The sequence below is a fragment of the Aspergillus versicolor genome (genome assembly GCF_001890125.1).
Source record: "Aspergillus versicolor CBS 583.65 unplaced genomic scaffold ASPVEscaffold_8, whole genome shotgun sequence".
Classification (NCBI taxonomy): Eukaryota; Fungi; Ascomycota; class Eurotiomycetes; order Eurotiales; family Aspergillaceae; genus Aspergillus; species Aspergillus versicolor.
The window spans coordinates 839304-864608 of NW_024467531.1; the positions used below are offsets into that span (position 1 = coordinate 839304).

The 25305-nt window shown below is 51.3% G+C and overlaps 14 protein-coding genes across 14 annotated transcripts; 8 read left to right on the forward strand and 6 right to left on the reverse strand.

Moving 5' to 3' along the window:
* Positions 1–582: 582 nt before the first annotated feature.
* Positions 583–2323, forward strand: ASPVEDRAFT_137420 (putative GABA permease; the record flags this gene model as incomplete). The annotated part of the gene is made up of 5 exons (XM_040807390.1): positions 583–702; positions 749–933; positions 978–1057; positions 1103–1492; positions 1539–2323. The coding sequence occupies 5 exons, from the start codon at positions 583–585 to the stop codon at positions 2321–2323; spliced, it is 1560 nt and encodes a 519-aa protein (XP_040670660.1).
* Positions 2324–2426: 103 nt separating this feature from the next.
* Positions 2427–3944, reverse strand: ASPVEDRAFT_74357 (uncharacterized protein; the record flags this gene model as incomplete). Its single annotated transcript, XM_040816251.1, has 3 exons — positions 2427–3335; positions 3518–3780; positions 3830–3944. The coding sequence occupies 3 exons, from the start codon at positions 3942–3944 to the stop codon at positions 2427–2429; spliced, it is 1287 nt and encodes a 428-aa protein (XP_040670661.1).
* A 394-nt stretch (positions 3945–4338) lies between these two features.
* ASPVEDRAFT_86278 (uncharacterized protein) lies at positions 4339–6179 on the forward strand (the record flags this gene model as incomplete). The annotated part of the gene is made up of 7 exons (XM_040817817.1): positions 4339–4491; positions 4538–4837; positions 4884–5020; positions 5067–5406; positions 5466–5757; positions 5819–6111; positions 6168–6179. 7 exons carry the CDS (start codon positions 4339–4341, stop codon positions 6177–6179), a joined length of 1527 nt encoding a protein of 508 aa, XP_040670662.1.
* Positions 6180–6828: 649 nt separating this feature from the next.
* ASPVEDRAFT_44436 (lactate/malate dehydrogenase family protein) lies at positions 6829–8018 on the forward strand. The gene is made up of 3 exons (XM_040813046.1): positions 6829–7156; positions 7219–7448; positions 7504–8018. Exons 1-3 carry the CDS (start codon positions 6874–6876, stop codon positions 7945–7947), a joined length of 957 nt encoding a protein of 318 aa, XP_040670663.1. The 5' UTR covers positions 6829–6873; the 3' UTR covers positions 7948–8018.
* Positions 8019–8020: 2 nt separating this feature from the next.
* On the reverse strand, positions 8021–10483 carry ASPVEDRAFT_197788 (phosphoenolpyruvate synthase; the record flags this gene model as incomplete). The annotated part of the gene is made up of 2 exons (XM_040809241.1): positions 8021–10086; positions 10123–10483. 2 exons carry the CDS (start codon positions 10481–10483, stop codon positions 8021–8023), a joined length of 2427 nt encoding a protein of 808 aa, XP_040670664.1.
* A 479-nt stretch (positions 10484–10962) lies between these two features.
* On the forward strand, positions 10963–11595 carry ASPVEDRAFT_86281 (putative RING-finger domain protein; the record flags this gene model as incomplete). Its single annotated transcript, XM_040817818.1, has 3 exons — positions 10963–11102; positions 11157–11363; positions 11430–11595. 3 exons carry the CDS (start codon positions 10963–10965, stop codon positions 11593–11595), a joined length of 513 nt encoding a protein of 170 aa, XP_040670665.1.
* A 135-nt stretch (positions 11596–11730) lies between these two features.
* ASPVEDRAFT_173600 (putative heat shock trehalose synthase) lies at positions 11731–13993 on the reverse strand. Its single transcript, XM_040808745.1, has 6 exons — positions 13951–13993; positions 13492–13901; positions 13163–13438; positions 12641–13105; positions 12480–12589; positions 11731–12423 (listed from the first exon to the last, which is right to left on the reverse strand). Exons 1-6 carry the CDS (start codon positions 13978–13980, stop codon positions 11759–11761), a joined length of 1956 nt encoding a protein of 651 aa, XP_040670666.1. The 5' UTR covers positions 13981–13993; the 3' UTR covers positions 11731–11758.
* A 702-nt stretch (positions 13994–14695) lies between these two features.
* On the forward strand, positions 14696–15298 carry ASPVEDRAFT_137462 (Con-6 family protein; the record flags this gene model as incomplete). Its single annotated transcript, XM_040807395.1, has 3 exons — positions 14696–14907; positions 14986–15129; positions 15211–15298. Coding segments are annotated over 3 exons (444 nt in total), but the record flags the coding sequence as incomplete, so codon positions are not given.
* Positions 15299–15750: 452 nt separating this feature from the next.
* On the reverse strand, positions 15751–17235 carry ASPVEDRAFT_821091 (WW domain binding protein 11). The gene is made up of 2 exons (XM_040817145.1): positions 17051–17235; positions 15751–16911 (listed from the first exon to the last, which is right to left on the reverse strand). The coding sequence occupies exon 2, from the start codon at positions 16754–16756 to the stop codon at positions 15911–15913; it is 846 nt and encodes a 281-aa protein (XP_040670668.1). The 5' UTR covers positions 16757–16911; positions 17051–17235; the 3' UTR covers positions 15751–15910.
* An 856-nt stretch (positions 17236–18091) lies between these two features.
* ASPVEDRAFT_821021 (uncharacterized protein) lies at positions 18092–19111 on the forward strand. The gene is made up of 2 exons (XM_040817140.1): positions 18092–18523; positions 18680–19111. Exons 1-2 carry the CDS (start codon positions 18251–18253, stop codon positions 18908–18910), a joined length of 504 nt encoding a protein of 167 aa, XP_040670669.1. The 5' UTR covers positions 18092–18250; the 3' UTR covers positions 18911–19111.
* On the forward strand, positions 18789–19498 carry ASPVEDRAFT_821028 (uncharacterized protein). The gene has a single exon (XM_040817141.1). The coding sequence runs from the start codon at positions 18929–18931 to the stop codon at positions 19289–19291; it is 363 nt and encodes a 120-aa protein (XP_040670670.1). The 5' UTR covers positions 18789–18928; the 3' UTR covers positions 19292–19498.
* A 706-nt stretch (positions 19499–20204) lies between these two features.
* On the reverse strand, positions 20205–20759 carry ASPVEDRAFT_153222 (ribonuclease P Rpr2/Rpp21/SNM1 subunit; the record flags this gene model as incomplete). Its single annotated transcript, XM_040808343.1, has 1 exon — positions 20205–20759. The coding sequence occupies one exon, from the start codon at positions 20757–20759 to the stop codon at positions 20205–20207; it is 555 nt and encodes a 184-aa protein (XP_040670671.1).
* Positions 20760–21145: 386 nt separating this feature from the next.
* Positions 21146–23252, forward strand: ASPVEDRAFT_137776 (ATP-dependent RNA helicase SUB2; the record flags this gene model as incomplete). Its single annotated transcript, XM_040807428.1, has 5 exons — positions 21146–21401; positions 22007–22417; positions 22473–22833; positions 22884–23141; positions 23207–23252. The coding sequence occupies 5 exons, from the start codon at positions 21146–21148 to the stop codon at positions 23250–23252; spliced, it is 1332 nt and encodes a 443-aa protein (XP_040670672.1).
* Positions 23253–23777: 525 nt separating this feature from the next.
* ASPVEDRAFT_31337 (FAD-dependent oxidoreductase) lies at positions 23778–25160 on the reverse strand (the record flags this gene model as incomplete). The annotated part of the gene is made up of 1 exon (XM_040810460.1): positions 23778–25160. The coding sequence occupies one exon, from the start codon at positions 25158–25160 to the stop codon at positions 23778–23780; it is 1383 nt and encodes a 460-aa protein (XP_040670673.1).
* Positions 25161–25305: the final 145 nt, after the last annotated feature.

Genomic DNA, 25305 nt, shown 5'->3' on the forward strand with positions numbered 1-25305 from the left:
TCCACGGCGTGAGAATGCGACATGATCGCTAGAATTTCCGGTGAACTACCGATAGTCTTCTAAAATAAGTATTTCGCATCCGAATTCCATTGTTTTTTTTTCTTAAGAATGACTTTATCTATCGCGTAGCCGTCAGTCTTCGGCCATCTGGACGCTTTTATCCGACTCGAGTATCAGCCCATCTTGGCCGGCGTGAACAGGGATCTGCCATTCCAGACGCCCGCAGTGGTGCCCAGACTCCGATGGAGGATTCGATGGCTGCAGCTAGCAGACGCCGTCGATTTACCCAAACGCCAACCGGCCCTAACGACCGGGGTCTGCGCAAGCCCCAGAGTCCGGCTCGCTGCACTGCGGCACAGTCACCCTCGCCACGTCTCCGTCTCGAATGTGTGCTGTCCGTGTTTCGCTTTTTTAATATCCAGATCCTGGTCGTGGAAATGGAAATGGAAAGGACTGTTGGGAGGCGAGATATGGCCGCAGTACTTCTTCCGTCTTCTGGCCGGTTTCTCCAATTCCTCCGGCCAATTTCTTTTTTTTCCTTTTCCTCCCTGTCAGGCTTGAGGCTTAACTGTGTGATTCACCATGCAGCAAGAGCTGGAAATGAAGAGTGGGAGCGCTGTGCGATCGGGGCCAGCTGATGGGAATGGACATGTCTACGCCAACCCAGGAAGTGCTGCGTATCGCCAAAAGCAACAATTAGAGGTATGATTAGTCCATTATATTTTCACAGTAGTGTTAACCTTCGCAGAGATATCTGAATTTCTTCTCATCGCTTGCTTTCTCTGCGACCCTTCTTGCCTCGTGGGAGGCCGCTGGTGGTGGCTTACAAGCCGGGCTATACAACGGCGGCCCTGCAGCAATTGTCTATGGAATCATCGTGGCCACTGCTGGTAACTTGGCAATTGCGTCCTCTCTGGCTGAGCTTGCTTCACTGTAGGAATCCTGGTCGGTGATAACGATCTATGCTGACGAGATAGACATCCCACTGCCGGAGCTCAGTACCACTGGAGCTATTTCCTCGCTCCTCGCTATCGTCGGTTTATCAGTTTCTTCCAGGGTAGGGACACCGCTCTACTATTGCTATCCAATACTAACAGCTCAGGATGGGTGACTGTCTTCTCCTGGGCGGCCCTGGTCTGTATCGCGCCGTACTTCATCGGAACACAGATCGAGGGCATGATTGTCCTGGCCGATATAGGTTACGAGCCGCAGAGATGGCACGGTACTCTCTTGATGTGGGCTGTTGCCTTGATTCCAATCATCATCAACATCTTTGCGCGTCGTGTTCTTGCAGGCATTGAAGTCGCTGCTGGTATCATGCACGTCGTCTTCTTGCCCGTCACCATCGCGGTCTTCGTCATCCTCGCGCCTCGCAATTCCAACGAATTCGTCTGGAACACGTTCATCAGTGGCTCAGTTACAGGCAGCGGCTGGTCGAATCCCGGTGCTGTGTTCTCCATTGGTCTTCTCGGCGTCATCACCCCCCTCAGCGGTACGCATCTCGCCTAGCCCTAAGTCATGTCAACTAACACCACCAGGCATCGACGGCGTAATCCACATGGCCGAAGAGATCAAAAACGCCAAAATCGTCGTCCCTCGCTCCATGATATACGGCACCCTCATCAACGGCACCCTCACCTTCTGCTACCTCATCGCCGTCCTCTACTGCATGGGCGACTACACCGAAGCCCTCGCCAGCCCAACCGGCTACCCCATCATCACAATCGCCTACCAGGCCACCGGCTCAAAGACAGCCACCTACGTGCTCATGGCCATGGGCATGCTCCCCGGCTGGATCGCCCTCTTCAACGGCCTCGCCTCCGTCACGCGTCTGGCATGGGCATTCGCACGCGACAACGGCCTCCCCTTCTCCGACTTCTTTGCGCGCGTGGACCCGCGTTATAAAATCCCATTACGCGCCTTATTCCTCGTGGCGTCTCTCATTGTCGCGATCTCGTTCATCCAGATCGGTTCCACGGCTGCTTTCAATGCCATCCTCTCCCTTAGTACATTGGGCCTCTACATCTCCTACCTAATCCCCTTGGTTCTCCTCGTGCTGAAGCGCTTCACGGCACCGCAGGATATCCCCAAGGGGACGTTCTCGCTGGGGAAATGGGGACTCCCCATGAATCTGCTGGCGATTCTCTTTGCGACGTATTTTGCGATCTTCCTGCCCTTCCCGGCTACTATTCCGGTGACTGGGGAGAATATGAATTATGCGGGACCTGTGCTTGGGTTTGTGATGGTTTTTGCGTGTTGTGACTGGGTTGTTAGAGGGAGGTTTAAGTGGGAGGGTCCGACTTTGAGGCCTTATAGGGATTAATATACGGTCTGTATCTTTATATAGATCAAGGGATGCTAGAGTGGAGGCGATATCAGGATAAAACATGATTTTATTCCCTATACTCTGCTTTGAGATGAATGAACTACAGCATATACTGGACTCCTTTCGAAGGCTTCTCCCAATCCAGCCCTCTATTCAACCTCGCATACACCACCCTCATATACCCACAAATCCCCAAAAATCCCACAAGACACCCAGAAACCGTAATCAGCGCCGGTCTATACGCCGGTGCATCCTGCTCGCGATAGACCCCCGAAGAAACAATCCCACCCAGATTCTGCGACATCGAAATCAACCCCATCGCCACCGCACGCTCAGACGTCGTCTTCGTATTCGCCCCAATCCACGCAGGAACAAGCAACAATGGCAGAAACGTGCCAGACACAATCAGATACGTCAGGAAATACCCAACCCCCGTCTTCTTCACCAGATCCAGCGACGCAAAAAGAACCCACCCGACTAGGGCCACGCTCGCAGACCCAAGCGCAAAATACGCCCGTTGCTGCGTATAATCCGATAGAAAAGAAACCGTCATCATAACTGTCGCCGCAACGAGATTCGGCCCGATGGTGAGCAGGTTCGCGCGCACCGTGTCGTTCGTTAATCGCTTGATCATGACTGGTAGGAAGTTGGAACTACTGGCGGACCCGACGCCGCAGAGGAAGGTTGAGGACGCGAAGGCCCATACTTTCCAGTCTCTGAGCACCGCGAGGCCCTTGAGCCAGGAGATGTCGGTGTGGCCGTGTGCCATGCGCTGTGCGGCGCAGTGTTTCTGGGTTGCGGTGAAGAAGCGGCTTGTTGAGATGTCTCGGGGGAGCCAGAAGAGGGCCCATGTGCCGACGAGAACTCCCATTGCGCCTTCGATCAGGAAGAGGTATTGCCAGCCCTGTTCTATCAGCTGGTGCGTTGTTGAGTAGAAGTGAAGATGACCCACCGTTAACGGACCCTCCCATTGGAAAGCCCTATATGCTATCAATCCACTGATGGCGCCCTAAAACACAATTAGCCAGAAATAACAAGCTAGTATCAGACTGAACAAACAGCAATAAATCCCATGATATAAAAAATCGACAGTCGAAATGCCAGCTCCTTGCGCGTATAAAAGAGCGAGCAATAGAACGTCGCGCACGGCATAAAGCCCGCCTCCATCATACCCAGAACCAAACGACAAACCAACAGACCTCCAAAATTCTTCGTTGCAACAGTTATCATCGCAAGGCCTCCCCATCCGATAGCAAGGACAGGAAGAACGAGCGAGGGGTTGAACCGGTTCGCCAGGACGGTGGCTGGGATGTTGAAGATCGAGTATGGCACGTAGAAGAAGATCAGGACGAGCGAGTACTGGTTTCCGACCAGATGCAGGTCTTCCTCGATCGTTGCTGTCTTTGCATTTCCGAGATTGGCGCGGTCGAGGGTGTGCGTTAGGTAGAGGAGAGCTAGATGGTATGTTAGCAGTGTAGATACGGCAGGGCTATGATGAGGTACCAAGAGTAGGAAGCAGAACCAGATCCAGGCGTCTTACGAGAGACTTTTCAGCAACAGGGTCAATGGTTTCTTGCGATATATTGCGGGTCTCTACATCTGGTAGCTTTGTACTCATGGTGAATATAAGCTGTCGTATTGAAGGTGTGGTTCTTATTTTATGGCGGCATACACCCATTTAAACCCCTTGCTGCAGGATCAAACGGCTGAAGATAACAAGCAGCCAGTCAAATAGCTGATAATCCTGACATATCGAGGCCAAGTGCATCTCACCATTGGGGTAAATGCTGATGACATCGTAGAGAACTTCTCGGGGACTCACCACCACGAGCCATATCAACTCCGGATTGCGTGCACCCCTACCCCAAAGACGTGCATTAACCCAGCCAGTATCAATCTCTTATTACACAGCTTTAATATAATGCCCCGCCGGTCCGAACATACACCCCGTCTAAACATTCTGTCCAACATACAGTCTGCGCGTCCCTCCGCGAAAACGCTATAAGTCAGCGATGTCTTTTCTATCACTGCTCCTCAAAGGGCTCGTAGCCCCTACTCTCGCCCTTTCGGTATATATTATTTTAAACGAAGTACTAAGATGGCGAAGCCGAATCAACGGCCTAAAGGGGCCTAAAGGTCTCCCGCTTATTGGAAATCTCCTTGATGTATGAGTCCCAGGGGTTAACTATATCTATTTCTCACGAATTACAGATCAATCGGACATTCTCCGCTGAGAAATACAGACAATGGTCTCTAGACTACGGTCCAGTCTATCAAGTCCAACTGGGCAACTCTCCGGTCGTCATTGTCAACGAGACAGAAGAGGCAAAGGCCTTGCTTCTCAACCAGAGCTCTGCATTCATTTCTAGACCGGTCTTTCACGTCTTGCACAAGGTTGTTAGTAAGAATGTTGCGAGTATTGGTACTTCTCCTTGGAATGAGAGTTGCAAGTCGCGAAGGAAGGTTGCTGCAGGGGCGCTGAACCGGCCCAAGGTTCAGTCGTATGAGCCTGTTAGTATACAAACTGTCTGGCTAGACCCATGCTGATGACTTCAAGATTATACTACGAGAGACCGATGACTTTATCAAGGCCCTGGCTGTCGAATCGTCAGGCGGTACTGTCGATGCCGATTTCACAGCTGCGGTTCATCGCCTCTCGTTAAATACGGTGATGACCCTGAACTACGGGATAAGGTATTTTGATATCCAAAGGTATCAACCAGGAGCTAACTTTAGAAAGAATTGCCAAAACAACCGACCTCAAGGACGACGCCTTCTACGCCGAAGTCGTTGAAGTCGAAAACGAGATATCAAGGCTCCGCTCAACATCCAGGAACCTGGCTAACTATATCCCACTTCTTCGCTTCCTTGAGCCCATCTTCTGGCGGAAGTCTGCAGCCCACTCTGCAGCCATTGGGAACCGTCGAATCGCGTATAACAATGAGCTCCTCCGCCGGTTACAAGATGCGGTTAATCGGGATGCCGAAGTGCCCTGCATCCAGGGAAATGTCCTGCGGGACCCTGAGGCTGTCGGACTGTCCAATAATGAACTTCTCAGTATTAGTTTCAGCATGATGGCAGTATGTATACCTACCTTCTCTTATACCGAAGATGGCATATCTAAAAAGCAAACCAACAGGGCGCAGATAGCACGCAGCCAACAATCGGCTGGGCTTTCATATTACTCGCCCACCGGCAGGATATCCAAACTATTGCATTCAATGAGCTACAGAAAGCTACAGGATCCCACTACGACCCGTCAGAAACCAAAGACGTCGACTATATCCTGGCCCTAGTCAAGGAAGTACTCCGCTTCTATACGCCCCTGCCACTGTCCATGCCGCGAGAAACAACAGCCCCTGTTCAGTATAAACACGCAGTAATACCCTCTGGGACTATGGTTTTCTTGAACGCTTGGGCTTGTAATCACGGTATGTCTTCACGGCCTATACATATATCTATATCTTCGTCCTCCACTAACCCAATAACAAGACCCAGCTCTCTTCTCCAACCCCTGGGAATTCATCCCAGAGCGGTGGCTAGGCAACTCCGAAAAGCACGCGCATCAGTTCGCGTTCGGATATGGGTCCCGTATGTGTGTAGCCTCGCATTTAGCCACGCGGCTGGTTTACACAGCGCTGTATCATGCCATAGCCAATTTCGAGATTCACCCTGCGTCAGATGCAGTGGAAGATGAAGTGGATGCTGTCAAGGGGATCAAGGATCCTACGGCATTGAGTGCGAGTCCAAGGGGGAGCAGGGCTCGGTTTGTTGCTCGGTCTAGGGTTAGTAGGTAGGGTTATACCTATATCCTGCTCAGTTGAATTAATTTACATTCCAGAACGCAAGATGATGTAACTTAGCCCTACGTAAGAGTACATATCACTGATCATAGTTTGGATATCTTCACTGGCCGGGCCGTAATCAGCCCTGCCGGAGAGATATGCCGAATACTGCCCTTGTTTGGTCTCCTTGCAGTGGACGACTGGGTGAAGGGATGGCCTTGATATCCCTTCTCAGAGGTGTCTTGCATGATGTTATACAAAAGCCGGTCATCTGTTAGTCCTAGTACCTGCTCCACTTAGTTCAGGGGAGGCCTTTCAGTATCTTACTGTTCTTTTGACATTGGATCGGTTGTGATGCCTACCGTTGTTGGTTAAATGTTTTATTAGGCATTATAGCTTATCTAAATCCAGGAATTGATCGGTATTCTTGGTATATTAGAGATCAACTAGATACAGTTCCTTAAGCTTAACACTAGATGCTGCTTAGGAGGGACGTCAAAATCCACTATATTTGTCCAGTTGCTATAACTACAAGATACAGATCAAATTGCAAGGTAATACCAAGGCTAGACCACTGTCAGGAGACATTGAAACCACTGGTATCTTGGTTCACAAAGTCAGGGTTGTCAGGCCACCAAGCCATGGATCCGCCACATTTCGCCACTGATATTACCTGGGCAGAGAGTCAACGTTCTGGAGAGAGCACCATTCTTAATTATTTTACGTCTCTAATGAGCCATACCCAGCTATTAATACCGCCAAATGGATAATGATAGTGTAGATCCGGAGAGACCAGCACGGTCTATCGCAATCATCGGCGTCGGCCAGGTCGGCGCTGCTGCTGCATACGCCCTCATACTTGGCTCCGTTGCCAGCGACCTATTCCTCGTCGATAACCGCTCAGAATGGCGCGACGGCCAGGTGCGAGATCTATCTGATGTGGCATACACGATTGGCAGCAGAACTCGCGTGCGAGCTGCAACACACCAGGAGGCCAGACAGTGTGATATAATTGTCATAACCGCCGGCTCAAAGTTTTACTACGGTATTCCCTCTCTATCTTTCTTTTTCTTTCTTTTGGTGATCTGGAATGACGACCGAAATCAGGCCAAACAAGCCTCGACTACTTGTACCGCAACGCCAGCATCCTAAGGGGAATAGTGAACGAGATGAAGCCATTCCAGAAAGACACAATCCTGCTAGTTGTTGCGAATCCCGTGGATCTGCTCACTTCGCTTGCTAAAGAGCTGTCCGGACTTCCGTCGTCGCAGGTATTTGGCTCTGGCACGTTCCCTGACTCTGTGCGGCTTCGCGGTATGGTGGCAGACCAGGCTGGGGTATATCTCCTATTCATTCCGTTCATTACAGTATGGGCAAGCTGACTAGATACAGGTTGCAGCAAATTCACTCGACCTCTACGTCTTGGGCATTCATGGAGACACTCAAGTAACCGCCTGGTCTTCCGCCGCAGTGGGCGGCATCCCACTAAAGAAAGCCCTACCACCAGGCAAACTCATAAAAGAGAAAGACATGGAGAACGAATGCAAGAACCGGTCACGAAGCATCATTCGTGCCAAAGGTGCGACTCCGTTTGGAATTGGGACCATTGTGTCTAGCATCTGTGCATCTATCCTGTTTGATAAGCATAATATCCGGCCGGTCAGCCACTTCCAGCCGGAATATGGATGCTGCTTCAGTTATCCGGCTGTTCTGGGAAGAACTGGCATTGGTCATACTGTCCATATGCCACTGAGTATGGAGGAGGAGCAGAAGGTGACTGAGTCGGTGATGGCGATGAAGGAGAAGCTTGATAAGGTCAAGGAGATGATTTCGTAGGCTTTCTTTTATACCATTAAATGTTTTATCAAGTAAATTGGCAGATAGTATTCAATTCAATTCAACTGTTTGATCATACATTCCTCTTCACGGCAACAAAGCTATCAGGACTGACAGATATAGAATCAATCCCAGCCTTCGTCAGGAACTGAGCAAACTCTGGATGATCACTCGGTGCCTGGCCACAGATGCCAACCTTGCAGCCTTTACTGTGGCTGACTGCTATGACCTTTGCAATCATCCACTTGACTGCTTCGTCCTGCTCGTTGAACAGCTCAGCCAGCTCCTCCGAGTCCCGGTCAATCCCAAGAGTCAACTGCGTCAGATCATTCGAGCCAATTGAGAACCCATCGAAGCACTCTGCAAACTCTGCGGCCAGGATGACATTCGACGGAATCTCACACATCACATACACCTTCAGCCCGTGCTCTCCACGCCGCAGCCCGTTCTCAGCCATGACCGAGAGAACCTTCTTCGCCTCGCCCACCGTCCGACAGAAGGGGACCATCACGATGGCGTTCGTGAATCCCATCTCCTCACGCAGCCGCTTGATCGCGCGGCACTCAAGCGCAAAGCCTTCCTTGTACCGGGGCGAGTAGTATCTCGACGCCCCCCGGAAGCCGAGCATAGGGTTATCTTCTTCGGGCTCGAACTCTGCACCACCGATGAGACCCGCGTACTCGTTTGTCTTGAAGTCGCTGAGACGCAGGATAGCTGGCTTCGGGTATATAGCGGCGCAGAGCGCGGCAAAGCCTCGTGCCAACTTGTCCACGAAGAAGTCGGGCTTGTGGCTGTATCCGGCTGTGAGTCTTGCGATCTCGTCTTTTGCGCGCTCGTCCTTGAGTTTGTCGAAATGCACAAGAGCCATTGGGTGGGTTTGGATTGCGTTCGTCACGACGAATTCCATGCGTGCAAGCCCGATTCCGTCTGCTGGGAGACGCCACCACCGGTATGCGGCTGCCGGGTTTGCGAGATTGAGCATGACTTGCGTTGTGGATGTTGGGAGGCTGGTTAAATCGACTGTCTGGGTTTTGATTTCGAGGATCCCTGGGTATATGAAGCCGTTGTCTCCTTCTGCGCAGGATACTGTGACATCCTGTCCTGTATGCAGGACGTATGTTGCATTCCCTGTACCCACGACGGCAGGAAGACCCAGTTCACGACTGATAATGGCAGCATGCGACGTCCGGCCTCCATGGTCGGTGACAATAGCAGCAGCGCGCTTCATGATAGGCACCCAGTCTGGGTCCGTAGCCCGCGTCACCAGGATTGATCCGTCAACGAACCGGTCAATGTCCTTTGCTGCCTCTATCAAGCAGATATTGCCGGAGACTGCAGCGTCGCCAACTGACAGCCCTCTCGCCAGAACGCTGTCCTTCTTCCCAACGACTTTGTAGGTCTTGAAGACCGTGGCGTCAGCAGCATCTCGTCGTGAGTGGACGGTCTCTGGTCGTGCCTGGACGATGAACAGCTCTCCTGTGACCCCATCCTTGGCCCATTCCATATCCATGGGACAGCCGTAGTGTTTCTCGATGGTACATGCCCAGCGTGCCAACTGCAAGATCTCAGCATCAGAAAGCACAAATGCAGCCCGTTCAGCCCTGGACGTAGGTACATTGCGCGTCGTGGCAGCTGCTGCCTTGCGATGGTCCCGGTCATCTGCAGCAGTATAAACCATCTTCATCCCCTTCTCACCGCACTTTTTATCAATAATAGGCACCAAATGCTCATTACCTTCCCCTAGCCGGGGCTTAAACACCTGATACTCATCCGGGTTAACAGTTCCCTGGACGATATTCTCCCCAAGCCCCCATGCCGCATTAATCAGCACCACCTTGTCAAAGCCACTCTCTGTATCAATGGAGAACATCACCCCAGATCCACTCGCATCAGACCTCACCATCCTCTGCACTCCCACAGAGAGCGCAACACTCATCTGGTCAAACCCCTTCGTTGCGCGGTAACTGATCGCCCGGTCCGTGAACATGGAGGCATAGCAGCGCCGACAAGCACGCAGAACCGCCTCCTCCCCTTCAACATTTAGATACGATTCCAGCTGTCCTGCAAAGCTAGCATCGGGCAGATCCTCTGCTGTTGCACTTGACCTTACCGCAACACTGGCACCATCGTCATCAATGCCTGCACCGGCACCTGGACCTGCCCCTGCACCTCCACCCTTCGAGAGCTCCCGGTACGCAGCCCGAATCGCACTCTCTACATCACCAGGCCACTTCCCCTTAAGCACGATCTTGCGAATCGCATCCCCCGTCTCCGCAAGCGTTGCATGTCCGCCCTGCCATTCGCCGATCAGTCCCGCGATATTCTCGCGGATCTGGTTCGCGTCGAGGAACTGCCAGTACGCTTGTGATGTTGTTGCGAATCCAGGAGGGATAGCGATACCCTTGGGGACCAGCGCGCTTGTCATTTCGCCCAGCGAGGCGTTTTTGCCGCCGACTGAGGCGCCATCGGTGCGTCTTATGTCGCGGAAGTGGCGGACTAGAGGGCCGGTAATGTCTTTTGTTACGACGCCAGGCATTTTGAGGATTAGTTGAGGTTATTTTTTATCTTATCTTATCGAACATGAGCGTATGGAGAGGTTAATCAATTACCTTTGTGGGGTTATAAAGTCACACGTGTATTTATATTAAGTAGAGCCAGGGATCTGTTCGCTGCGTTTGGAATTAGGGTTTGGCATCCCACCCCCAGTTCTTCGGCCGCGACCGGATTCCGGGGTTGGGATCTATAATGCCGTTTCTTTTGATATATCATGAGATCATGAGACTTTAATGTCTGGTTATTCTATTGGTTCTCATGCCTGGAATTCCGAAGACCTTGTTGTCAGCGGCTGGATATGGGTATTGGCGGGACACCACTACACCCTTATGTCTTATGCTATTATCAGGAAAGAAAATAGCCGGTTTCTCATCTTGAGAGCTTTAATTCGGATTTTCTTTTTCTATTTACATTACACAGTTCCTGGTGGGGTCTATCTGGATTACCTCGACAGCACACACAATGGAGGACAATCTAAACCAGCAGTCCCTAGATATAGGTATCCCTGAGAATAATCGACACAGATACACAGCAAAGGACTTTACCTTTCTAGGGATCTTTCTCCTCCTATGGGGCTCCATAAGCATCTGCTGCGTACTCTGGTATGCCATTCATATATCCATTATTCCTGGGTTCTCACTTAAACCGAGAAACAGGCTCCTGCGGGTCTCTCGCACCGCGCGCCAGACATTAGCCATCGTGGCAGACGGGGTAATAGAAGAAGGCCTCGCATGCAGCGATGCAAAATCGCGGCTGCAGTCTCTGGAAAATGCTGCTCCAAGCAAGACGCTGAAGGACTGGCTGAGGGAGCTGCCGCCTGTTCATTCTCATCTGGTGGAATATCATACCCAGTCCTTGATCTGGTACGCAGTATACTGCTCGATCTGTCTATTTAATTATGTCGCTGTACTAACTGTACAATATATCAGTACCATCTGTCTCGATCCGGTTTCCGAGGAAAGTGTAGTCCATGCCCTACAATGCCACCATGTGTTTCATGGGGAGTGCTTGGAGGGTTGGTTTTTGAATGGGCATGATAATTGTCCTCTTTGCTTGTTATCGATTTTTTCTGGGGACCAAGAGCAGGAAGAGTAGGGTGCATATATTCCACCGTAGCTGGGTTCTTCGGTTATGAGTTGGTATATAGGGCCAACGTGAGGATATAGGAATCACAATTAAGATACTATATGCAACCTTAATATTTACACTGGTAATCCAGAACTACATACTAGGTCTCTCAGGGATCAATACAGTCTACTTAACTATCCCTCCGTTCCTCTTCAGCCAACGTATAAACGTCCCTCTCCCCCAGCTCAACCACCTCACCCTTGGACAACTTCGAAGCCAGATAAAACCAGCTTACAGCATTCCCAACAGTAGTGTACCTCGCATTAAGCGCCGTTGAACCCTCCGTGCCAGGCTGAGATTTCCCCCGGGCCATATCAGCTGCAAGACGTAATAGATGATGCGCTATACCCTCAGTACAATCCCCATCAAGCACAATAGCACCGACCTCCTCTTTCAGGAACGATAAATACCCGCACTTCTCACCTACAATAACCGGCTTCCCCTTCTGCGCTGCGCCTAGCAGCATCTCCGGGATACCCTCGGAGTCATTCAGCTGAACGATTGCCATTGCTTTGGAGATAAGCACATTCCAGAGTTGATCTGGGGGTCGGAGCTGGATGATCGTGATGCTCTGGGCGAGCTGTGGCATGGTATTCTCGATGTGGGTGATTATGCTGGCGTAAACTGGTGCTCTGTCGTCGTCGTTGGGGGAGCTGGAGTGGCAGAGGAGGAGTTTGGGGACCGGGCGTCCTGGACTATCGGCTTCTCGGCGCTGGTGGAATTTCTTGTAGGCGTCTAGCAGACACAGGGTTCCTTCGTCGGGGACTAGCTGGGCTAGGTGGAGGATATATTGCTCTTAGTTATCGTCAGCCATTCGCCTGTAGTTTTCTTTTAAGGACTACGGAGTATACCGTGAGGATAGTCAATTACCGGCCTCCCTCCTAAACGGCATATTGCATTGAATTCGCGGCCATAGAAGGTGACGTCCCAGTCGTGTAAACGCTTCGTCCTGCCGTCGAGTCTATAACAGTCAGCCAGTCGTTTCGACCCAACAGAGTGTACGAATACGTACTGGTCAATAGCCGGCGATATATATCCAGCATCCTTCTCCAACATAAGAGGCGGCGCCAGTCCCTTTGGCTCCTGGCAAACCAGCAGGTCAACATCCTTCAGCCTCGCGCGGAGGAAGTCCCAAGTCTGATATTCCGCACTCGATGTATCATTGACGCTCCCATCGTGGACATGGAGTCTGTTCTCGAATATAACAGGCCGTTTTGGGTCAGACTGCTTCGATATAAGCGCCAGGGGAGACAGTATGGCGTCGCTGATAACGACAACGTCTGCACCACCCTTGGAGCGAGGTCGAAGTGGTCCATCGTCGTTGAGCCAGTAGCGTTTTGCGGTTGTGTAGACCCATTCTAGAATGCGGAGCTCTTCGTCAACAGCGAGATGAGCTCCTTGGGTATTGGCGCAGTGGAGGATGTTTTCCACTTTACGAACAATAGGGAGCAGTTGAGGCCGTGGTCGAGGGACGTACCTATATATTGAACAATTAACATACCTCTACCATATCGGACATTGGAAGTGATAGTACCACTTAAAATCCACCCTCAGGCATCGAGAAAACCGTATGAGGGCATGCCTAGTAGGTAAATCCGGCCTTGCATGAGGCGTCACGCTGAAGAAGGCCACTTTGGCCTGCCTCTGCTTCAGATCGTCGGCATAATAACTCGCCAGACGCCATGTAGAGTCGTCGACAGTGCGCTGATAGCCCATCTCGTCTACCAGATGCACCCTGAAGTCATTATCAACCCCAACCATGCCATGCAGGTCCAGGCGCACGAGCGGAATGTGTCCAACACCAAAGTACCTATATACCTAATTAGCGAAACAGCACCACCTCTAGCAGAGCGCACTGCAAACCTTATACACTTCCGTACCATTGAATCCGCTTGCTCGTCCATCTGCTTCTCGTCCCACCCCAGAAACGTAGCCAGCTCGCCCTGGTCGCCCTTCGCGCGCCGATGCTTCTCCTGCTCTATCACCAGGGGAACGGCGTCGAGGACTTCCCAGAGTTTCGTGGCGAGCGACGGGCACCGCTGCGATAATTCTCTCGGTAGTGCGATCCCGGCGATCTTCTCGTGGAAGACATTGCGGTATTGGATGAGCTTGTCGAGGACGAGGATCGGGACTTCCGTTGCGGCCTCCTGTCTGTCCTGGCAGGGAAGTGTGCATTCGAAGAAGTTGACCAGCTCGGAGGAGCTGCGGATCACGATGGCGAATCTGGTGCTGGAGTCCTCGGTAAAGAGGCTTGATATCCCGGCGTACACGATCTATTTGGTTAGATATGCTACAGCATTATAGGAAATAGAACGCACACACATTAGACGGTGGATCAGCCCAAGAACTCATTTTGCAGTAGTTGTATGATATTTTTATTTGAAGTTACGTGCAAACCCAGTAATTCCCATTCTATTATGCTTGGTATCACTTACGGCCTGTAGTGACGTTTAGCGCTCCATCCCCGCGTCATGAAGCTATAGCGATTCAATGTTTGGTTCAATATAAGTGCAATCCACGGATGCCCCATCCACACCACCAGAGCTCCATTATGGTTGAGTCAGGACAATAGGAATGTGCTTTACTTGCCCGGCTTTCATGACGTCTACAGGCCCACCCCCGTATACAGACTTCTTGTTCTCCGCATTCTAGCCGGGCCTGCATGCCATAGAAAGTATAACACCACCACGTAAACCAAGATATCAAATGGAAATCAGAAATAAATCAATTAATCAATTAAAAAGAGAAGAAAACGAAATGGATTCCACGTAAATTGCCACGAGGCAAAGCTTACCCCCTGACATCACCACAAATATGTAGTTTTATACTGCAAATATAACTTGAAACATCCCGTTCAACATCCAACAATTATTTCTCTGTCGTCTATCTACCTTCTCTATTCCTATATCACCAGCTAGCTATTTCCATACAGGCACAATATGTCCGCCCACGAAACCCCCGAAGAGCGCATCAACGCCGCACGCGGCTACAAAGCGTACGCACCAAATCCAAGGACTTAAAACACAATGTATACATACTAACCATTATATTCTATAATTGTCACCTTAGAGCCCTCCACAACCCCCACGTCTCAGCCGAAGCCAAAGTGCACGCGAGAGAAATGCTCCAAACCCTCGACGAAGACGAAGCGCGTCAGGAAATGCACGACGAAGGCCCGCATCACGCTGCTCATCATCGCCACCACGGCCGTGTAGGCAGTGCGCATGAACGCCCGACGTCCCCGCAGGAAAGGATTAATGCGGCGAGGGGGTATAGGGCGTACGTTATGTGTCCTATAAAGACCAGCTTGGCTTGTACAGAAGGGTTATAAGGAGGCTAATGAATGAGTACATGCAGGGCGCTGAGTAACCCGCTTGTCTCGATGGAGGCGAAAGAGCATGCGCGCACGATGCTCACGGATCTGGATGAGGAGGGGGCTAGGCAGGAGCTTTATCGCGAGAAGCCGAAGAGTCCGACGAGGGTGGCTGGGGGGTTGAGAGGGTATGTACTGTGTATCTTGTTACACGATCTAATCTTGTTGGTGCCGGGTTGTATAAGGGACGCTGGTTAACGGGATTACAGGGCTCAGCATAATCCTCTTGTGAGTGAGGAGAGTCGACGTCGCGCTGCGGCGAAACTGAAGGATATGCATGAGGGGCCTGCGGAGTAGTTTGTTTTTGTATGGATGGTATGAGTACATTGTTAAAGTTTATGGGCAGAGGTTGTTTTTTTTTGTATATTGACTGCTGCTTATTGGTACTAGCCTGATGCGTATACCCTCCGAGAAGCACAGTGTGCCGGGGTTAGGATCGACATCAGTGAGACGGCTGAAGAATTCATATAAGATTCATTATATAAATCAGAAGTACGGTCGTAATCTGCCGACACTGGAACTTAACGTCGAAATAAAGCAGCTGGTAGGCACGATAGCCAAGGCATCCTGGATGAATGTCGTGCCATAAGATGACGTATACTTGGGAAGGCAAGGAGCAAATGCAGGTCGTATGGACATGGTCGATATTCTCCTATTTGATGTCGAGCAAGAACCACATGATTCGATCTCTCCAGATCCAGATCTAGACCGGAGGCCGGAGAAAGCTGGCTGAAAGTGTCACCGAGGTCAGTTGGTGTAGCCTGGGATGGATGGGACTCGACTCTATTCTTGACTGCGGTATCACAGACCTGCAGGTATCATCACATTCCATAATTGGGGTGCCTACGCTAGACGGATCTGGGCCGTGGCGAGCGGGTTTTATCGTTACTATAGTACATGTGGGTATCATTATGCTTCCTCGTCCTCGACTTCCTCGATCTGGACAGATTTGAGCTCTTGGTTGAAGCGTTTCTCTTCTTCGAGGAGCGTTTCTTGTTCCTCGGCAGTTGGTGCCATCTCCGTAGGACCGGCGTTGTACCCGGCCTTTTCCAGTCGATCGAGTTCTTCCGGTTCCAATAGCTTTCCCTGTCCTCGTATTGAGTCGTGCTTCACTCGGACCGCTGCTGGGATGAATTTGTTCACGGCTTCCTTCCTTAGGTCTCGAATCTCGGGCTTTGCCTCGTAGACTGTTCTCGATTCTGTCTCCGAAGGCTTCGCTGGGAGGGGATGCGGGCCCCGACCACCTTCGACACCTGCATTTGCGTCTTTCCTCCTCTGGAACTCGCGCGGGATAGGTGGAGGGGTATCTCGAGGCATCGGTATTCTCCGCACCTCCTCGTCAGTTTCACTGCTATCACTATCTTTCTCTCCAAAGCGTCCATGGCCGTCACGCCTCCGCTTCCCCAGTACCCCTCCGTCCCTACGATCCCGCGGGTGATCGTCACCCCGCTCGTAGTGCGAGCTCGCAAACTTGGGTGCCTTATCACCCAAGGCTTCCCTTGCTTTCAGCACAGCCCGCAAATCCCGTTCGAGAGCTTCCAAGATCTGCTTCTCACGTGGCCGTAGACCCTGCCCTGACTGCTCCATTTCCTTCAGGTCGTTGATTTGCCGCTGGATGCGTTCTGGATTACGACGCCCTAGTTTTTCATTCTTACGGGCCTGCGCCTCGGCCTTGCCCTTTTTGAGACTCTTCTGCTTCTCCAGTTTCCGCTGCGCAGCGGCAGGGTTGACCGAACGTTCCTTGTCTCGAGGCATCGTAGTCTAGGTGTCTCGTGCTTCTGTTGGTTTCCTGAGTTGGGGGACCCAATTGGTTCGAGCCGTTCAAAGGCAACGGTGACAAAAATCGATAATAAGGTTCAGCTGGATAACACGGGAGGTTCGTGTGTCCGGCTCCAGCATCGGAAGGGACCCTATTGAGCAAAGCAGATGGCGTCAGTCAGCGCCTCTGAAACAAGAAAAAAACCGAGAGGCTATCTCAGAGGGGTAGCGGGGAAGCATAGACTCCTGCAGCAAGCTAGACAGACTTGGAGAGGATTGGGGAACGCTCACAGGCTGGGGCTCGATGTAAGCTGCAGCCAGCGAAAAAACGACTGAGCAAGTCGGATTGTTCGTCGGCAGGGTTGGACTTCTCCAGACCCAATAGAATATACCAGGGCAGGACGTAGGGCTCTAGCCTCACAGGTTGGGCAGCGTTAGTTTAGGTCGCTCGAGTATCTGAGAGGCGCGAGTGATGGGAATCGGCAGCTCGCAGCGACAGCGGTTGGAATGGCGTCAAAGGCGGCAGACCCGGGCGCTCGGATCAACGACGATTGGCGAGAATCCAGAGAATCCAGAGAATTAGGGAGAATCAATGGAGAATGGTGAGAAGCCGCAGGATATGGAGACGAGGTGGAAGTTTAAGAGATGCGACAAGGCGGTGGGATCACTCAACTGCAGTGGATTATGCGCGAATCTGATAGGGCGAATTGTGCTCATAACCAGACAGTCAATATAAATCAGTTGCAGTGAGGCTCATTGTATGAGAGCACGCGGAAGTAGAGAGAGAGTCTTTGCCCTCACGGTTCTCTATTGTCTCTATTCTGTTATTGTTTCTTTTTCTGTGCTCCTCGTGCCCATCTCTGCATATCCTCCCCTCCCCCTCATCCTCTGCCTCCATCTCAGTCTCCATCCCTGAACCGCCTCACTTAATTGTGCCATTAATATCCCACCCTCCCTCGTCGCTCTCTGGAGGGGCCTGATCGTGACGGATCCTCCATTCCCCGTCAGTGTAACATCCGATTGACTGGACGGCGACGGCGGGCTCTTCCATCTCCTGGGGTATCTTAATCTCTTTGGGTTATTTCTTTTGGTCGTTTCTTCCTTACCGCCGACGATCCAATCCATTTGCTTCTTCTTCCTTTGCCCGTCCGACCATCCTCTCTCCGCCTCCATCCCACCGTCTCCTTTCCCTACCTGTCTCCGAGAATGCTATATTAATCACGGCGCCTGAGGATTACGCTCCCTGTTTCGAATCGATAGCCCGCTTGCTGTCGGGGGTGCTCAGCTTGTCCTCGTGCCACTTCTCCGACACTCCCCTTCCCCTTACCTCCACCTTCTCCTTCTCCGTCTTCGTCTTCAGCCCGTTTGCCCACCCTCCTCCCGGCCCTGTCATCAGCATCATGAGCCTCGGTCCGTCCCAACCTTTCACATTGAGATCGGCTGGCGATTCCTAGACTTGTCGCGGTTGGAGCATGTCTCTGCGCGGACCAAATGTCCGTAGCCTCGATTCCCGACACCTCGCTTGGCCTCACCTCCTCCGAGATCCAGATTCTGCGGCAGCAACAGCAAATTGCTCTACAAGGTGGTCATTCCGGCAATGGGGCGTCCAGGGGCAGGGGCACTGGGCGTACGAGCAACTCCAGCTCGCGCGCAGCCAGTGCCGCCAGCAGCCACGGTCGATTGCTGCTGGACCCCATGAGTCTGCGGGCGCTTTCGCATCAGTTGGACGGGCTTCAGCAGCAGATTCAGAATCGCCTCGAATATGTATGTTCTTTTCTTTAATTTTTACCTTTTTTCCCTTTTATTTTCCGGTATTTGTGAACCGGTCTACGGGTGTTTTGTTTCGACCGCTTTTCCTCCACGGACCTCTCTATTCGCAATCTCAATAGGCTTGACTCGGTTGATTCTGACCCGCGCCAGTTGGAGGATCAAATGCAACTTTCCATACAAAATAGTTATGACCGGGCCGGAAACGTTATTCGCAATGCCGACGCCGAAATCGCCCGTACTCGTGCGATACTGACCTCAATTGACGACTTGGAGAACGAGCTTGCGAAAATCGGTCACATCAGAGAAATCGTGAAAACCTATCGTGGCCGAATAGAGGGTTTAGACCAACGCCTTGACCAAGCCGCACGTCGACGACGATGAGGTATTAATACTCAATATATGCACCTGATTCCATCAGCTTACGATCTGCTACCCTGCGATTTTACGACTGTCCATCCAATCCTTCCCATTTCCCTTGTGATCTACTCTTTGAAGAACATATTCTTACCGGCCCTGGAGGCGCTTTACTTTCGAATCCGTGCCTCTACCCAGGCACCTGATTCGCCCAATGAATTTTCCCTATATCCACCAAACGAAACTCCTACCCCTCTACAATATGATCACGAACGCACGACCTACACGACCTCCACCAAATCGACGACAGCCACGACAGAGACACGAAAGGAGAAACAAGCGCTCCCAGCTGAAGAACCGAAAAAAAAAATATATATACTGTACCTGTCCTCACGGACCGTGATTTGATTTGAGATTACACTTTTATTATGATATCTACCTGTTTTAAGTTCCCCACGTGCAGATTGTGTGTTACGCTATTTCTGTTTTCGTTATCAAATACTACCCCTACCCGCGCAAATATGGCGAAGTTTTGCTCTTTCAAGATTGGATACCTGCCTCGCGGCAATTTTGGCTATTGTGGAACAACGTGCAATGAGATAAGAGCTCACAGGATCACAGTATAATTATGTTTCTAGCGTTGGAGTTTACTCGAGTTGGTGGGGTGCTTTGGAGTTTTACTGTTGTGTTGCCGTTGCTATTTTGTCTGCCTCCGTCGCTTCGTTTGTCCAATACATCTCATCTCCTTGATTAGTTGATTACGCTTTGTTGCGTGAAACTCCGCAATGAAGATGAAATAAGCCCGTCGGTAATCCCCTTCCATATGTTTGAATACAATACTCCAGCCCTTGCGAGCGGAGTCTTCATTATTGATTGGGCAGTTTATATAACTCTATGTATATCGTCCTCTCATATTCTACCAATCTTACCCGAATGGGTCAGTCGCAAAAGCGGTTCTTTCCGCAGGCCGAAACATAAAATAATAGATAGGTCCCGCGTTTTGCTATCATCCACGGATATAGGCCGTTCGCGGTAGCCCATTGGCCGTCGGAGCAGGGAATTTGAAGTCAAATTTCGGACTCCGATCCGGGTTAGCGCTGGGGTTGGCGGCACCATGTATGACACCATGTATGTCCAGCAGAAAGCAACTCCCTCGTGCTCCCGGTAGAGTAACAATGTCCGGGAAGTTATTGTCCAGCGGATTTGTCCTTCCAAGTAATGAAACTGGGAATAGCCATAGCGGTGTTCCATAAGCACGTAGAGCTTAGACAAACTAGTTCACCAAGGCCGTCAATTGCATTGAACAGCCAGCAAAAAGAAATCATGTTTGATTCATCGAGTCCGCCTTATTTGCCGGTTTTGAGTCTTGTTTGCGATCTGAAAGCTTCCGGCTCCGCTTAGCCGTCTGAGGGAACCGTTTCTCAGTACCGCAGCCGTTGCAGCGGACGACTCGGATCTCTGCCCACGGCTTCCTGGCTCCGCGGCTTGTATTTCTCAGCTCTTCTGTGCAATTTTCCCCAGATATCAACAGCGTATCACAGCGCTTGCAAAACGACCGTTTTTGTTCGATTGGAAGTCGGAGTTGCGATTTCTGGGAGACTCCGCGCATCTGGGAAATGCACATCCGAGCAAGTTGGGGGTGATATTGAGCACGATCGCCAGTTGTAGATCCATTTACGGATATAGGTGGTACGATGCGCGCAGAGTCTGACATTACTTCGTCTTCTTGTGTTTTCTTGACGGCTCTGACGGTTTCGCGGGTTGTCGGCTTTGTAGACTGTAGGTAGGTAGCCGCCTTGTATAGGTAGTTAATGCGCGCGCGCACATGGCTGTTAACTCCTCCGCCAGAGCCCTTCTTGCCCTTGGCCTTCGCCATTGAAACTGTCTGTGAAGATGCTGCTGCTGGAATTGGTGTAGACGGCTGTGATGTGGAAATTCAAAACTAACCGGAAGCGGTATCTGCGCGGCTCCATGAATGACTAATTGAGTCACGTGAATTGAGCTGCTTTCTTCCTTCATCCCTCGCGACTCGCCTGAACTCCTGCTCTTTCATCATCGCCATCCCTTTCAATTCATCCCGCAGCCACGATAAAAGCGGCTGTTTGTTTTTTCCATCTTCAATCTCACCTTGAACCTCGATTTTCTCGACTTCCCCGACTCCGCTCTCCCCGGACATCGGTTTCCTGCGGTCTAGACGCGCCGCAGTAATCAGCATTTTCGCACCGCTTTCGATCTCACTTCGACTCGCCACTGTCTTTCACCATGTCTCACGAGGAGGATCTCATTGACTACTCCGATGAGGAGCTTCAGACCACTGACGCCGCAGCCACTACCGCTGCCCCCGCCGCCAACGGGGCTCAAGCCAAGAAGGAAGGTAGCGAATTGACGGTCACTGGTGGCCGTGCGGACAAGAAGGGAAGTTATGTCGGTATCCACTCGACCGGTTTCCGCGACTTTCTGCTCAAGGGCGAACTTCTACGTGCTATCACCGATTGCGGTTTCGAACATCCTTCGGAGGGTTAGTCCATCATCACATATTCTTTTCCAATAGCCTTCCTCCATAGCTCCATGTTTCAACGGTCCGTCCATCTCCACGGGAAAGGGAATCCATAGTCGCTTCTTGTCATCTGTTTCTCTCGGGATTCTGTGGCGCCATGAAGATGTTTCTGTTATGGAATATCGCGAGAATGGCCGCGCCGCGCGGAAAGTGCTCTACAGCTTATACCTGTTGCTTAATTGCATCAGTGACATGGCGAAAAAATCGAGTTTTTTCGCCGATATTCTTTTCCCCAGATTGTCGCCTTGAGCGGATCTGGGTGAATCAAATGCGCATCCGAAGAAAAAAAAAACTACGGGGCGCTTTGCCACAGATTTGGGACTTGAAACGTCTTCGCGCAAAGGGGGATCTAGACGTTGGATCTATCCTCCGGCGGGTGATCTGATATTTTGGCAATGCTTATAGCTTGCACTTCCCGATTGTTCAGGCGACGAAGTTGGGCCTGGAACCTTTGACCTTACGTAGTCGATCACTGAGATGGACGGACCTTGAGACGGATTGTCTTTCCTCTTTCAAGTTTCATGGATTCGAATCAAAGTCTAACATGCCGTTCCGCATCACCATAGTCCAGCAAGTTTGCATCCCGACCGCTATTCTGAACGTCGATGTTCTCTGCCAGGCCAAGTCCGGTCTTGGAAAGACGGCTGTCTTCGTCCTTACCACCCTTCACCAACTGGAGCCTGTTCCTGGAGAGTGTTCCGTCTTGGTTATGTGCCACACTCGTGAGTTGGCTTATCAGATCAAGAACGAATACGCTCGATTCAGCAAGTATCTTCCCGATGTAAAGACCGCCGTCTTCTACGGTGGTACTCCCATTCAGAAGGATATCGAAACTCTGTCGAATAAGGACACTTTCCCCAACATCATCGTCGGTACTCCCGGTCGTCTTAACGCCCTTGTCCGCGACAAGAAGCTTTCTCTCCGCAACGTCAAGGCTTTTGTTCTCGACGAGTGTGACAAGATGCTTGACCAGATTGGTAAGTTTTGCATAATATCTTTGAAGTTTGATCATACAACTTACGTGCGGCTTAGACATGCGCCGTGACGTCCAAGAGATCTTCCGCGCCACTCCCACCGACAAGCAGGTCATGATGTTCAGTGCGACCCTCTCGCAGGAGGTCCGACCTATCTGCAAGAAGTTCATGAGGAATCCGCTGGAAGTTTACGTCGATGATGACACTAAGCTTACTCTCCACGGTCTTCAGCAATACTACATCAAGCTCAGTGAGGCGGAGAAGAACCGCAAGCTGAACGAGCTGCTCGACAGCCTCGAGTTCAACCAGGTCATCATCTTCGTCAAGAGCACAATTCGTGCGAATGAGCTCGACAAGCTACTGCGCGAGTGCAACTTCCCCAGTATTGCTGTGCACTCTGGTGTTAGCCAGGAGGAGCGGTACGTTACCTGATATCTCCATGCGAACGCAATTACTCATGAATATATAGTATCAAACGCTACAAAGAGTTCAAGGAATTCAACAAGCGTATCTGTGTCGCTACTGATGTTTTCGGACGTGGTATCGATATTGAGCGTATCAACCTTGCCATCAACTACGATCTGCCCGCGGATGCAGACTCCTACCTGCACCGTGTCGGTCGTGCCGGTCGTTTCGGTACCAAGGGTCTCTCCATCTCTTTCGTGAGCACTCCGGAAGATGAACAGGTCCTGAAGGATATCGAGAAGCGCTTCGAGGTCGCCCTTCCGTAAGTTTCCGTCCCAAGATTTATGGCACTTAAAGATTTTGGCAGCACGCTAACAATATGTCCAGCGAGTATCCCGCGGACGGTGTTGACTCTAGCACCTACATGGCTTAGATGCGCAATCTTCTTATGTCTGGCCGGTGTGAACTCAGCGACCGGCTTTTTCTATCAATTACGTCAGTTTGTTTTGCTTTTGGCGCGATGGTTCGGATGTGATTTGTCATGTTGATGCTCTGGGAAGGGCATCTGGGACATCTGGGTCGAAAAATGTAATTCCAATAAGATTATTATACAAAAGATGTCTAAATCAACTTCCCATAAGCCTGTCTGTTTCAAGTGTAGTTCTAGTGTTGGTCTTTTTATGAGATGGCCAAAGTGCCACTCGGCAGTATTGATCAAGTTTTATATATTATACAAGCAGTATTACGCTATAACTATACATCAAATCCCCCATTCTCAAACAATGGGGGTATAGGGTATCAACAAGTCAAAACAAAACGCTGTCTGCCTACGCTACATATATCTGAGATTTGAGATTTACCATCCTCTGGTCCAATTCTCACCCCCTACTTACCTATTATTTACTTACCTTTCATTCCAACAGATCATTCAAAAGATTAACCAAGAGAATTGAGCGGTCTATGCATCACCACTCCACGGCCCATAAATACTCTCGAAAAACTCCTTGAACGCCTTCGCCCCATCCTCCCCAAACAACATCTGCCCATTCCCAACCGTCTCCTCGGCCTTCTCGCCCGCGCGCATAAACATCTCCGTCTCGAAGGCGGATAGGAGCGGGTCAAAGGCTGTCCGGAACGAGGTGTCCTGATCTTGACTCTGACTCTGAATTTGTTCTAAGGCTTTGACGATGGCATGTGATAGGAGCAGCGAGTCCCACATAGCTAGGTTCACGCCCTCGCCCGCCCATGGGGGCATCAGGTGTGCAGCGTCGCCGATTGCAGTTGTTGAGGCGGTGGGGTCGTGCACGAAGGAGGTGTAGGGGGGTAATGTGTAGAGCGGTTTCATGGGGATTGGGTTTGATTTTGGTTCGGTTGGAGAGCCGTTGTATGTAGATGTAGATGTAGATGGGTTCCAGGTCGAAATTGAGTCTGGGTCTGTGTTTGTGTTTGCGTTTGTGCTCGTTGTGCTGCTGGAGCTAGCGATCTTGGCCTCCTCGTCGCAGGCGACAGAGACGAGTTCCTTGATCTTCTCTCCGAAGAGGCCGAGGAGCTTCGTGTCTGTGAGGAGTTGGTTCTTTGCGCTCTTGAAGTCGGCGCTTTCCCAGCCTGAGGACTTTGCGTAGTCTTCTTGCTCGGGGAGAGAGAGCAAGATGTATATGCGTGCCGAGTCGCCGGGGCCGCGCTGCGACATGATGCCGTGGCGGTAGGCGAGGGCGGAGAAGCTGCCTTGGCCTACAAGAGACGAGAGGTGTGGGTAAGTCTTTGTGATATTGGGGATTGTGGCGGCGATGACTTGCGTGCCGGTGTAGTAAGGTTTTGTGTCGGTTAAGGTACTGCGCACGCGCGACCAGGCGCCGTCGGCACCGATGACGAGGCTGAATGTTTCTTTGCCCTGTGCGCCAAAGTCGAGTTCGACTTCTGTGTCCGAGTTGGCGTTGGTGGAGCTCGAGACCGCGAAGAGTTTGTGCTCATACTTGATCGACTCCGCGGGCAGGTTCTCGGTTATGAGGCTTGTGAGCGCATGCCGCGAGATCTCCGGGCGTTCGCTGAGCTCGCCTTTGTCGGCGTAGATGATGATACCGTCCTTGTCGGCGACCTTTTGCGCCTTGGAGCACTCGCCTGTCAGCTTGAGGAAGTCCTCGTAGATGCCGCATTCTTTGAGCGCGGCAAGACCGGATTCATCGTGAAGATCGAGCGATCCGGAGGGCTTTGCAAGGTCTGAGGGAGTAGGCTTGGAGCGGCGCTCGTAGATTGTGAAGGAGATGTTGTGCTTGTGTAGCAGGAGGCCGAGGGTGAGGCCTGCGGGGCCGCCGCCGACGATGGCGATTCTGGGGGAGGCCATAGCAGTGAAATTCTAGGAAAATATAAATTTAGAGACTGTTACTACAATCTCCGCAGAGAATGGAGGTAAGGCAGCTTATAAACAAAGCAGCCGGGGGTTTGGACGCCCGAAATCCGTGGATTGTATAGACCGGTCGGGGAATTCT

Excerpts from the sequence above, each read along its gene's own strand:
- ASPVEDRAFT_44436 (XM_040813046.1), top strand. The coding sequence starts at position 6,874 with ATGGATAATGATAGTGTAGATCCGGAGAGACCAGCACGGTCTATCGCA. Across the intron at positions 7,157-7,218 it reads CGGCTCAAAGTTTTACTACG|GCCAAACAAGCCTCGACTAC; the intron begins GTATTCCCTCTC and ends GACCGAAATCAG. Across the intron at positions 7,449-7,503 it reads TGGTGGCAGACCAGGCTGGG|GTTGCAGCAAATTCACTCGA; the intron begins GTATATCTCCTA and ends GACTAGATACAG.
- ASPVEDRAFT_173600 (XM_040808745.1), bottom strand. The coding sequence starts at position 13,980 with ATGAGTTCTTGGGCTGATCCACCGTCTAAT. Across the intron at positions 12,590-12,640 it reads ATATCGCCGGCTATTGACCA|ACTCGACGGCAGGACGAAGC; the intron begins GTACGTATTCGT and ends TGACTGTTATAG. Across the intron at positions 12,424-12,479 it reads GGTAATTGACTATCCTCACG|AGCAATATATCCTCCACCTA; the intron begins GTATACTCCGTA and ends ACGATAACTAAG.
- ASPVEDRAFT_821091 (XM_040817145.1), bottom strand. The coding sequence starts at position 16,756 with ATGCCTCGAGACAAGGAACGTTCGGTCAACCCTGCCGCTGCGCAGCGG.
- ASPVEDRAFT_821021 (XM_040817140.1), top strand. The coding sequence starts at position 18,251 with ATGTCCGTAGCCTCGATTCCCGACACCTCGCTTGGCCTCACCTCCTCC. Across the intron at positions 18,524-18,679 it reads TTCAGAATCGCCTCGAATAT|TTGGAGGATCAAATGCAACT; the intron begins GTATGTTCTTTT and ends GACCCGCGCCAG.
- ASPVEDRAFT_821028 (XM_040817141.1), top strand. The coding sequence starts at position 18,929 with ATGCACCTGATTCCATCAGCTTACGATCTGCTACCCTGCGATTTTACG.